This window comes from Pseudorca crassidens, chromosome 7 (genome assembly GCF_039906515.1).
Source record: "Pseudorca crassidens isolate mPseCra1 chromosome 7, mPseCra1.hap1, whole genome shotgun sequence".
In the NCBI taxonomy this organism is placed as follows: Eukaryota; Metazoa; Chordata; class Mammalia; order Artiodactyla; family Delphinidae; genus Pseudorca; species Pseudorca crassidens.
Genome location: NC_090302.1, coordinates 24,466,435 through 24,478,613, shown reverse-complemented (window position 1 = coordinate 24,478,613; position 12,179 = coordinate 24,466,435). Strand labels below are relative to the sequence as shown.

The following is a 12,179-nucleotide window of genomic DNA, read 5'->3' as shown; positions in this document are numbered from 1 at the left end:
TTTGTTTTTATTTCCATTGCCTTGGAAGACTGTCCTAAGAAAACATCGGTACAATTTATGTCAGAGAATGTTTTGCCTGTGATCTCTTCTAGGAGTTTTATTATGTCATGTCTTATGTTTAAGTCTTTAAACAATTTTGAGGTTATTTTGTGTAGTGTGTGCTTCAACTTCATCAGTTTACATGTGGCTGTCCAACTTTTCCAACAGCACTTACTAAAGAGACTGTCTTTTTCACATTATATATTTTTGACTTTTTTATCGAAGATTAATTGACAGTAGTTGTGTGTATTTATTTCTGGGCTATCTATTCTGTTCCATTGATCCATTTGTCTGTTTTTGTGCCAATACCATGCTGGTTTGATTTCTGTAGCTCTGTAATATGTCTGAAGTCTGGGAAGGTTATGCTTCCTGCTTTCTTCTTTTTCCTCAGGATTGCTTTGGCAATTCTGGGTCTTTTGTGGTTCCATACAAATTTTACAATTATTTGTTCTAGTTCTGTGAAAGATGTCATGGGTCATTTGATAGGGATTGCATTGAATCTGTAGATTGCTTTCAGTAGTATGGCCATTTTAACAATATTAATTCTTTGAATCCAAGAGCATAGGATTTCTTTCCATATCTTTGAGTCATCTTCAATTATCTTTCTTAATGTTTTATAGCTTTTAGCATATAAGTCTTTCACCTCCTTGGTCAGGTTTATTCCGAAGTATTTTATTTGGGGGGCTGTGATTTTGAAAGGTATTGTTTTTTTACATTCCCTTTCTGATATTTCATTGTTAGTGTAAAGAAATGTAGCTGATTTCTGTATGTTAATCTTGTATCCTGCTACCTTGCTGAATTTGTTTATCAGTTCTAGTAGTTTTTCTGGGGTGTATTTACGGTTTTCTATGTATAGGATCATGTTATCTGCATATAATGACATTTTTACCTCTTCCCTTCCGATTTGGATACCTTTTATTTCTTTTTGTCTGATTGCTGTGGTTAGGCCTTTCAATACTATGGTGAATAGAAGTGGTGTGAGTGGGCATCCTTGTCTAGTTCCAGATTTTAGCAGGAAGCCTTTCAGCTTTTCACCATTGAGTATTATATTGCTTGTGGGTTTGTCATAAATAGCTTTATTATGTTGAGATATGTTCCCTCTATACCCACTTTGGAAAGGGGTTTTAACATAAATGGATGTTGAATTTTGTCAAATGCTTTTCTGCATCTATTGGTTTTTGTCTTGCCTTTTGTTGATGTGGTGTATCACATTAATTGACTTGCGTACGTTGAACCATCCATGGGAACTTGGGATGAATCTCACTTGGTCGTGGTGTATGATCTTTTTTATGTGTTGTTGGATTCAGTTTGCTAACACTAACCTCTGTATTCATCAAAGATACTGGCCTGAAATTTTCTTTTTTGGTGGTGTCTTTGTCCAGTTTTGGTATCAGGATGATGGCAGCTTCATAGAATGTCTTTGAGAGTGTTCCCCACTCTTCAGTTTTTTGGAGGAGTTTGAGAAGGATAGGTATAAGTTCTTCTTTTTATGTTTGGTAGAATTCACCTGTGAAGCCATCTGGTCCTGGACTTTTGTTTGTAGGGAGTTTTTTTAATTACAGACTATTTCACCTCTAGTGATTGGTTTTTCAAATTATCTGTTTCTTCTTGATTCAATTTTGGTGGGTTCTATGTTTCTAGAAACTTGTCCATTTCTTCTAGGTTGTCAATTTGTTGGCATATGGTTGTTCATAGTATTCCCTTATGGTTTTTTGTATTTGTGCAGTATCAGTTGTCATGTCTCCTTTTTCATTTCTTATTTTGTTTATTTGGGTTCTCTCTCTCTTCTTCTTGGTGAGTCTTGCCAGAGGCTTGTCAATCTTGTTTACCCTTTAAAAGAACAAGCTCTTTGTTTTATTGATTTTTTTTCTGTTGTTTTTTAAATCTTTATTTTATTTCCTCCCTGATTTTTATTAATTCCTTCCTTCTACTGACTTCATGTAATTCATGAATTACTTCATGCATTATTTTTATTCATGAATTACTTTTTATAATTCTTTTATTTGTTCTTCTTTTTGTAATTGTTTTAAGTGGTTGATTAGGTTGTTTATTTGAGATTTTTCTTGTTTTTTGAACAAGGCCTGTATCACTATGAACTTCCCTCTAAGAAATGGTTTTGCTGCATCCCATAGATTTTGTATGGTTGTGTTTTCATTGTCATTTGTTTCAAGGTATTTTTTAATTTCCTCTTTGATTTCATCATTGACCTGTTGGTTTTTTAGTAGCATGTTGTCTAGTCTTCATGTAGTCATTTTTTTCCTCATTTCTTTTCCTGTGGTTGATTTCTAGTTTCATGGCATTGTGGTCAGAAAAGATCCTTGAGATAACGTCTATACTCTGAAATTTGTTGAGGCTTGTTTTGTGCCCTAGTATGTTGTCAATCCTAGAGAATGTTTAATGTGCACTTGAAAAGAATGTGTATTATGGGTTTTTTGGGATGTAATGCCCTGAAAATATCAATTAAGTCTAACTGTTCTATTGTATCATTCAGGATCTCTGTTGCCTTATTGATTTTCTGTCTAGAAGATCTGTCCATTGATGTGAGTGGGGTGTTAAAGTCTCCTACTATTATTGTATTCCTGTCAGTTTCTCCCTTTATGTCTGTTAGTATTTGTTTTGTGTATTTGGATGCTCCTATATTAGGTGAATATATGTTGACGAGTGTAAAATCCTCTTCTTGTGTTGATCCTTTTATTATATAGTGTCCGTCTTTATCCTTTATGGACTTTGTTTTAAAGTCTATTTTGTCTGATATGAGTGTTGTGACTCCCACTTTTCTTGTCATTTCCGTTTGCATGAAATATCTTTTTCTGTCCCCTCACTTTCAATCTCTGTGTGTTCATTGCCCTGAAGTGGGTCTCTTGCAGGCAGGTATTGTAGGCTCATTTTTTTAATTCAGTTTGCCACTCTGTGTCTTTTGATTTGAGCATTTAGTCCATTGACATTTAAGGTAATTATTGATAGATATGTATTAATTGCCTTTTTAACCTTGTTTTCCTGTTGATTTTATATTTTTTCTTTGTCCCTTTTTCTTTTTATCTTTTGTGGTTCGATGATTTTCTTTTGTGTTATACTTAGGTTCTTTTTGGTTTTTTTAATCTATTGTATGTCTTTGATTTGTGGTTACCCTGTTTTTCCACTATGTTAACCCCATCCTGTATCTGCTTGCCTTAGACTGCTAGTCATATAGGCTCAAACACATTCTAGGAAATGAAAAAAAAATCTACATTTTCTTACTCTCCTCCCCCACACTTTATGATTTTGATGTCCTCTTTTACATCTTCATGTTCATCCTTTTGCTGTTTATTGTGGTTATCACTTTCACAGAAATTAAAAAATTTTTTTTTAATCTCTGTACTGGCTTATTTAGGTGATTTGCTTTCCAATTGTGATTTTCTCTTTCTTATATATTCTTCTTTTCTATTTAGAGAAGACCTTTCAGTATTTCCTTTAGGATAGGTTTAGTATTGCTGTATTCTTTTAGTTTCTGCTTGTCTGAGAAATTCTTTATCTTTCCTTCTATTCTAAATGATAATCTTGCTGGGTAGAGTATCATAGGTTGCAGACTTTTCCCTTTCAGGACTTTGAATATATCTTGCCCCTCCCTTCTGGCCTTGCAACGTTTCTGTAGAGAAATCAGCTGATAGCCTTATGGGGGTCCCCTTGTAATTAACTCTTTGTTTTTCTCTTGCTGCTTTTAGAATCCTCTCTTTATCTTTAAATTTTGCTGTTTGTATTATGTCTTGGTGTAGGTCTATTTGGGCTTACCTTGTTTGGGACCCTCTGTGTTTCCTATACCTGGATATGTTTCCTTCTTTATGTTTGGGAAATTTTCAGCCATAATTTCTTCAAATACATTTTCAATCCCCATTGGCATGCTTTATATTATCCCATAGGTCTCTTATATTGCTTTCATTTTCTTTTTTTTTTTTAATTTGCCTTTCTGTCTGCTGTCCTGATTGGGTGATTTGCATTATTCTGTTGCTATCTTCCAGGTCACTTATTTGTTCTTGTGCATTACTTATTCTGCTGTTCATTGCTTTTAGTTCAGTTGTCATCTCAGCAAATGATTTCTCTAATTTTTCTTGGTTATACTTTATAGTTTCTAGTTCCTTTTTTTTTTTTTACAGTACTCTGCATTTCTGTCAGTAGCCTTCCTTAATTCTTTCAGTATTTTCATTATCTCCTTTTTGAAATTGGTGTCTGTTTGACTGAAGAGGTCTGTTTATTTGTTCTTTCAGGGGAATTCTCTTGGTCTTTTAACTGTGAGTGGTTCCTCTGCTTCTTCATTTTACTTATATTTCTCTTATTCTGTGAGTTTAGGAGAAACAGTTAGCTACTCGTCTTGGAGGGCTATTTATATGTGGGTCTGTCCCTGTGTATCTTGTGTGGGTTTAATATTTTTGGTGCGAGGGCAGTTTTTATTATTTATTTATTTGTTTATTTATTTGGCTGCATCAGGTCTTAGTTGTGGCACGTGGGATCTTTGTTGCAGCATGTGGGATCTTTCATTGCGGCGCATGGGCTCCTCTTTAGTTGCGCAGGGGCTTCTCTCTAGTTGTGGCATGCGGGCTACAGAGCATGCAGGCTTAGTTGTCCCGTGGCATGTGGGATCTTAGTTCCCCAACCAGGGATCGAACCTACATCCCCTGCATTGGAAGCAGATTCTTAACCACTAGACCACCAGTAAAGTCCCATGAGGGCTGTTTTTTTTTTACCTGTAGCCTCTTTCCTCAGCATGTGCTGGCCATCATCCCCTTGACAGGGGGTGTGCAGATATGGGAGCTAGTGCCTGGTCTTGGGGTTCTCGGTGGCACTGGCAGATCACGTGCACCCCTAGAGCATGCAAAGGGAGTAGAGGCAGCTCACGACCAATCCTGGAGTCCAGAAGGGTGGTGGTGGCAGCTGGTGATTACTCCTAAAGCCCAAAGGGCAGTCGCTGCTCGTGACCGCTCCTGGAGCTCGTGTAGGCGGTGTTCTGCTGCCTGAGAGCTCCTGCAGGGAAAAAGGCTGTAGTGGCAGGTCCTGCCCCTCCCCTCACGCACCGCCCACACAATGGCACCTGGCCTCTAAAGCAGCCTAGCTTTCCTCCGCGTGCACTCCCAGGTGTGGTTGCACCAGACTCCAGCCCCTTCAGGCTGTCTGCGTGCAGCCCACTCCAGTTGTCTACCTGGGTCTCATCTCTGAAGCCCAAGTTTACACACCCAGCTCCCGCCCATACCAGAGGACATGTGTCTTAGGCTGGGGAGTGCAGGGCGGTGGCACTGTCTGTCTCTCCATTCTACTGCTGCAAACCAGTTGCTGCATTCTCCTCCCAGGCTCCAAAGCTCCCCCTCTGTCCCAGCTAATCTCCCCACTGGTGAGGGGACTTCCCAGGGTACAGGAACCTTTCCTCTTTCACAGATCCCTCCCAAGGGCCCAGGTCCTGTCCCGATTCCTCTCTCTTTTTTTTTTCTTTTGTCCTACCCAGTTACAGGGAGATTTTCTTGCTCATTCAGAGTTCTGAGGTCCTCTGCCAGCGTTTGGTAGATATTCTGTGAGAATTGTTCCACATGTATGTGTATTTCTGATATATTTGTGGGAGGGGGTGAGCTTCATGTCCTACTACTCCACCATCTTGATCACTCATCTGCACTGACTTTTGAATGTTAAACCAATCTTGCATCCCTGAGTTAAACCCAACTTGGTCATAATGTATGACCTATATTGGTGGATTCGAAAGTTTACTTGAGGCTTTTTTGCTTGTTCACAAGGAATATTGGTTTATAGTTTCCTTGTTATGTCCAGAATATGTAAAGAACTCTTACAACTCAAGAACAAAAGGACAAACAACTCATTTTGTTTGAAATGGCCAAAAGACTTGAATAGATATTTCTCCAAAGAAGATATACAGATGGCCATTAACCACATGAAGAGATGTTCAACATCGTTGTTCATTAAGGAAATGTAAATCAAAACCACAGTGGGCTATCACTTCATACCCACTAGAATCATTTTAATCAAAAGAATGAAAAATAAGTGTTGTCAAAGATGTGGAGAAATAGGAACCTTTGTATATTGCTAGTGGGAAGGTAAAATGGTGCAGCTGCTATGGAAAAGAGTTTGGTGGTTCCTTAAAAAGTTAAGCATAGCATTACCATATGATTCAGCAGTTCCACCCCTAAATATATACTCGAGAAATGGAAACATACGTCCACAAAGAAACTTGTATACAAATGTTTATATTTTTAGAGCATTATAATAGCCAAAAGGTGGAAACAACCCAAATGTCCATCAATGACAGATGAACAGATGAATAAATTGTGATATGTGCATACATGCACAGATACACACACACAGGAATATTATTCAGTCATAAAAAAGAATGAAAAATTGATGCATGCTACAACTTAGATGAAACTTGAAAACATTATGCTGAGTGAAATAACTCACATAAAAGGACAAATATTGTATGATTCTACTTACATGAAGTAACTAGAGTAGTCAAATTCATCTGGACAGAAAGTATAATGATGGTTGCTAGAGTCTGGGGGTAGGGGAACATGGGAATTTACTGTTTAATGGATATAGAATTTCAGTTTTGCAAGATAAAGTTTTGGAGACTGATGGTGGTGGTGATGGTTTCACAACAGTGTGAATTTGCTTAATGCCACCGAACTATACAGTAAATGGTTAAAAGGGTAAATTTTATATTAAATTTTACTACAATCAAAAAAAATAAGGGGAAAGAAAGGAACAAAGAACCAGTAGATGGTACAACTTGGATGAATCTTAAAAACATATGCTAAGTGAAATAAGTCAGACACAAAAAGTCACCTATTGTGTGGTTCCTTTTTTACAATATATCCAGATTAGGCAAATCCAGAGAGACATAAAGCAGGTTAGAAGTTACCAGGGGGTGAGAGGAGTGGGAAATAAGGAGGGATTGGTTAATGGATATGGAGTGTTTTTATGTGATGATAAAAAAATTTTGAAAGGGAGAGCTTGTGGTTACCAACATTGTGATACAGTAAACACCATCGAATTACACACTTTAAAATCATTCAGTGTATGTTATGTGAATTTGATCTCAATAAAACACACTCACACATTGCCAGTCAAGCAAAACACATCCTACCGCGTTCCTCTGGGACACGTGGTACAGGCCTGCAAGGATCCTTTGGGCTCTCGGAAGAAAATGTTTAATCAATCTTTTTAATTAAAAATAACCTATTTAAAGTAGTATATATGTATTATAGATTGTTTAAAGTGCTGAAAGCACATACAAGAAAATAAAAACATCTCATTCCTACCACTCAGAGATTGCTATTATTAGCACCTCTTGTTTTCTTTCTAGAGTTTTCTCTCTCCTTTCAGTCTCTTCCCCACCCCCTCTCTCCACACACACACACACACACACACACACACACACACACACACACACACACACACACACACACACACACACACACACGTATTTTTAACCAAAATGAAATTATGCTGTTTGTTCTGTTTGTAAATTTGGTGTGTTTGGTTATGATCTTCATCTCTCCATGTTGACACATTTTAATTCATCTAATAATTACAATTTAAGTTCCCTCAATATTCCAAAATTGTTTACAGTAGATCGATCCAAATTAGATTCCAGTCTAGGGACAGGTATTGCATTTTGTTATGTCCTTTAAATCCCTTTTATCTAATGTATACACCTTTTTATCTAATGTATACACCTTTTTATAACAGAGATTACTTGAAGAAACTCAGCCAGTTGCCTCATATATTTCATCTTTTAAAAACGTGTTTTGTTTTATATGCTTTTTAAGTACATTAACTAATTATGTATTGGGGTACATGATCAAAAGTGTTTAGTGATAAGGGTACAAGCATCACAAATGGTTAAAGACTGTAGGGTATGCAGGTGTTTATTACACTCATCAGTTTTTTGTAAGTTTGAAGTTCAAAATAAAAAAATAAACATTAAAAAAGAAAAAATGGTTTAGAAGATTACTATTCTAGTCTACCATTTTTCCAGAGTGTGCACTTGTCAATTCAGGAGTCCACCTAAACCTCTGGAATCAGATTTGGAGGCGCAGCGGGGGAAATGGGCATTTCTAACAGTCTTTCTCGTGGTTTTGATGCTCAGGGATGTAGAGAGGTGATGCTTACCTTGTGCTTTGTGATCATTTCCAGAATTGACACCCCTCCTTTGTCTCTTGCATCAATATTTATCGAGCATGTACTCTAGGCCAGTCCCACCAACTGGGACTGTGAGTGATAGGCTGGAAAGGCAGAGGGAGGCAGCTCTGTGGGCAGTTTTGCAGTTTATTATGGTGGCATCTAACACACTTGCTCCATTAGCCTGTTACCTTCCTTGATGTTCCCCTGTCAGGATTATGAAGAAGCTGTGCTCTTGCTGTTAGAAGGAGCTGCCTGGGAAGAAGCTCTGAGACTGGTAAGAGGACTTCAAAACTCCTCCCTGCATGAAGTGCTAAGCGGAGCAAGAGCCTGCACAGGGGAGACAGCGTCAGCCGCAGTCCCTTGTCTTCGGAGCTACTGAAATTTGTTAGAAATAGTTCAGGTTCCTGGTCTAAGGATAAGCAGTGCTTCTTAAACCATTTAAAAAGTTTATTCTTGATGTTTGGAATTAGTCCTCTAAATATGAAATATTACTAATTTTTACTGAAATGAATTGAGTTTTCATTGGCTACCTTATAGGAGGCCTACTCCTCTGGAAAATATCCTGTCACCTCTGAAAGTGATCCATTTCCAAGTATCTTAACTTTCCAGTGATTTGAAGTTTTCCTGCCTAAAATTGTTGTATTTTTTTTTTTTTAGGTACATAAATATAACAGACCAGATATTATAGAAACCAACGTAAAGCCTTCCATTTTAGAAGGTGAGGGTTACATTTAGATAGAATTCCTGATTTGGAAGTATAGAACTGCTGGGAGAGAGGGAGACGGGAGAGTACTGCCTGTGCTATTACATCCTTTAATCATGTCAGTGATGAAAGGACTCATTATATCGAGTCAATCAGAGTTCTCCAGTGGGTGTGAAATTTACTTCTGAACATGGTTTTTAAATACGGTATGTTGCTAAATAGTAGCACATAACTTATTTGAATGTTAAAAACCTGTGATAAGATACAATTAAGAATCTTTGGGAATAGTTGGTAAACTCAAATATGAACTGTATATTAGATAATATTGTATCAAATGGTTAATTTCCTGCATTTAATAATTGTATTGTGGTTATATAGATGATATCCTGATTCTTAAGAGAGAGATGCTGAAGTATTTAAGAGGGAAGAATCATATCTGCAACTTCCTCTCAGAGGGTTCCACAAAAATGTGTGTGTTTAGAAACAGGAAGCCAAAAATATGGCAAAATGTTAATAATTGATAAATCTAAGTGAAGGGTATATGTATGTACATTGAATTACTGCAACCTTTAAGTAGGTTTGAAACTTTTTCAAAATAAAAATTTTTTAAAAATAAGAAGGGACTTCCCTGGTGGTCCAGTGGTTTAGACTCTGCACTTCCACTGCAGGGGCCTCAGGTTTGACCCCTGGTCGGGGAACTAAGATCCTGCATGCAGTGTGGCGCGGCCCAGAAAATAATAATAAAAAGAAGAACCTTTGCAGATGGTTCCTCAATAACAGATGAGTGTTATCAGTTCTAGAATACTCTGGTGTTCGCTATATCCCTTGCAAAGTGTAAAAGAAGGACATCAGTTGGACTTATAAAAGTCTTTGGGAGTAGAGGTTGATTTTAAGCTCTGCACAGTCTACCCTGTAAGTAATGTCTGGCCTTTCTGACATTAACATGTATTTATATTCTTACCCTGCCTGCTCTCTACTACCCTGTCCTACTCAAAACTGGGAGGGTTCTTTGTGTATCATTCACTTTAGGTACTCCTAACTGGATACTGGAAGCATCCTTCCTGGCCCTATAACAATCCATCTAGCCCACTCTTGGATTTTTCTCCACTAATTAGAACCTAGAAAAAGTGCTTCTTAAACATATAAGTATTGGGTATTTGTAGATGAAAAACTACAAAGACCTAATACTTATATGTTTAAGAAGCATTTCAGAGACTTTCCTCCTATTTTTGTTAGCAGCTTCCTGTGCACTCCTTTTATTTACTAGTCTTCTCTTGGGTTACATACCAAGTCTTTTGTTCAGGTGATTTTGTAAGTTTAGTGGTAGAGAGTATTCTTGGATGATGTTTTGTTTTGTTTTGTTTTTGCTGTACTCGGGCCTCTCACTGTTGTGGCCTCTCCCGTTGTGGAGCACAGGCTCTGGACGTGCAGGCTCAGCAGCCATGGCTCAGAGGCCCAGCCGCTCCGCGGCATGTGCGATCTTCCCGGACCAGGGCATGAACCCGTGTCCCCTGCATCGGCAGGCGGACTCTCAACCACTGCGCCACCAGGGAAGCCCTCTAGGATGATGTTGATGAACTTTAAGATCTGGAATCTCAATCTCTAGTTCTTTCTCCTATAGCAATGTTGGTTACTTCTCATTAAAGAAAAAATTCTTGCTTGAAAAACCTGGTAACTTCTTTTCTTTGTTAAGCTCCAACTCCCTCACTAACCACTCCCACTCTAGTTTTATCTCTTTGTTTAAACGTGCTCAAATTATTTTCCATCTGCACCCTTAGCCCAGAAAAATTATATGGCGTTTCTGGACTCTCAGACAGCCACCTTCAGTCGCCATAAAGCACGTCTATTGGTGGTACGAGAGCTCAAGGAGCAAGCACAGCAGGTGCATCTGGGTGAGTGCCCACCTGAAGACACCAATGCTTGGGGGGGGGGGGGCCAGCATTGCGCTTTGTCTCAGCACGCAGTGTGATTACTGTGCCAAGTGGAAGTCCGAGGCCTCTGAGGGTCTGTGAGGGTCTTTGTTGTGGGCAGGACCAGGCACCAATGGGCAGAGGTCTGCCAAACGTTCTCTCCACACCCCGACCAGAGCAGCAGACTACTGTATTTACACAGTGATCTCCTCATTTCCAGAAGTTCCTTTGCTTTAAAAAAAAAAAAAAAAAAAAAAAGACTTTCCTGGTGGTCCAGTGGTTAAGACTCTGCACTCCCAATGCAGGGTGCCCCGGTTCGATCCCGGGTCAGGGAACTAGATCCCACATGCCACAACGAAGATCTTGCACATGGCCACAAAGATCCCACATGCCACAACTAAGACCCAGCGCAGCCAGCTAGCTAGATAAATAAATAAGTAAGTAAAAATTTTTTATGTAAAAAGAATAAAGAAGTTTGGTAAAGTACTAGTTTACAGTAATAAAACTGTATATATTATCTATTTCATTTTGAGATCGACTTTGTACTAGTTTTCATGTCCTTAGATATGACCTGGTTAACTGTAGTTCCCTTACCCCACTGAAGGTAAACCCTCATTGCAGGTAGTTTTCATGCTGTCTGGTTCTTCTCCTCTAGATGATGAGGCACCCCATGGTCAAGAGTCAGATCTCTTCTCTGAAACTAGCAGTGTCATGAGTGGCAGTGACATGAGTGGCAAATATTCCCACAGTAACTCCAGAATATCAGCGTATGTATCATGTTTATTCAGCACATTGACCATGCCCTGGGTATATGGAGAAAGTACAAGTAAATAGGTCAGTTTTCCAACAGGACAGTGCAGCAGGAGGGGGAGGACATTCTTCAAGGCCCCGTGGAAGCTGTGCAAGGACCTTCGCAGCATATCTAAGAGATTAGACTCAGCTTTGAAATGTTTTCTGCTGCAACTTCGTGGCCTGTGTGTTTGCCCATCAACCACATGGCGCTTACACTGGGTACTCAGTTTATATATGACATCTAACTTTATTCATTTAAGAAATATTAAGTGACTATAATGTGTAGGCACTGAGAAAAATATAAAGATTATAAAGAAAAAAGATTTCACACTTCTTCAATTCAAAATTCAACTTGTCAGAAGTATAATCGAGCTAGTTGTAGTGGATGTTACCAAAACCTTTTAAGGAGATGTGAGTTATAAGAGCTTGTACTCTTCCTTGGGAAACAAAAGTATATAATGCAAGATTATATATTTAAACCAAATTGTGCTTTAGGAATTCAGAATGGAGACCTGTGAGGTTGTGTGGGGCAATCAGAAACTGCAAGAAAGCCACCTAGAACTGGGCTTTGAGAGTTG

At 38.5% G+C, this 12,179-nt stretch overlaps 1 protein-coding gene and 1 long non-coding RNA gene across 5 annotated transcripts in view; one reads left to right on the top strand and one right to left on the bottom strand.

Moving 5' to 3' along the window:
* ELP1 (elongator acetyltransferase complex subunit 1) overlaps positions 1–12,179 on the top strand; it is a 65,904-nt gene that overhangs the window by 42,814 nt on the left and 10,911 nt on the right. For 2 of the 4 annotated variants that reach the window (XM_067743718.1, XM_067743719.1), the window contains exons 30-33: positions 8,408–8,470; positions 8,854–8,914; positions 10,678–10,791; positions 11,465–11,576. In XM_067743718.1, coding sequence (XP_067599819.1) covers positions 8,408–8,470; positions 8,854–8,914; positions 10,678–10,791; positions 11,465–11,576 — 350 coding nt within the window. The remainder of the gene's footprint in view (positions 1–8,407; positions 8,471–8,853; positions 8,915–10,677; positions 10,792–11,464; positions 11,577–12,179) is intronic. The other 2 variants (XM_067743720.1, XM_067743721.1) reach the window with 2 other exon arrangements.
* LOC137227590 (uncharacterized) lies at positions 6,245–10,682 on the bottom strand. Its single transcript, XR_010944918.1, has 2 exons — positions 7,457–10,682; positions 6,245–7,414 (listed from the first exon to the last, which is right to left on the bottom strand). It is a non-coding gene; the product is annotated as an uncharacterized lncRNA (long non-coding RNA).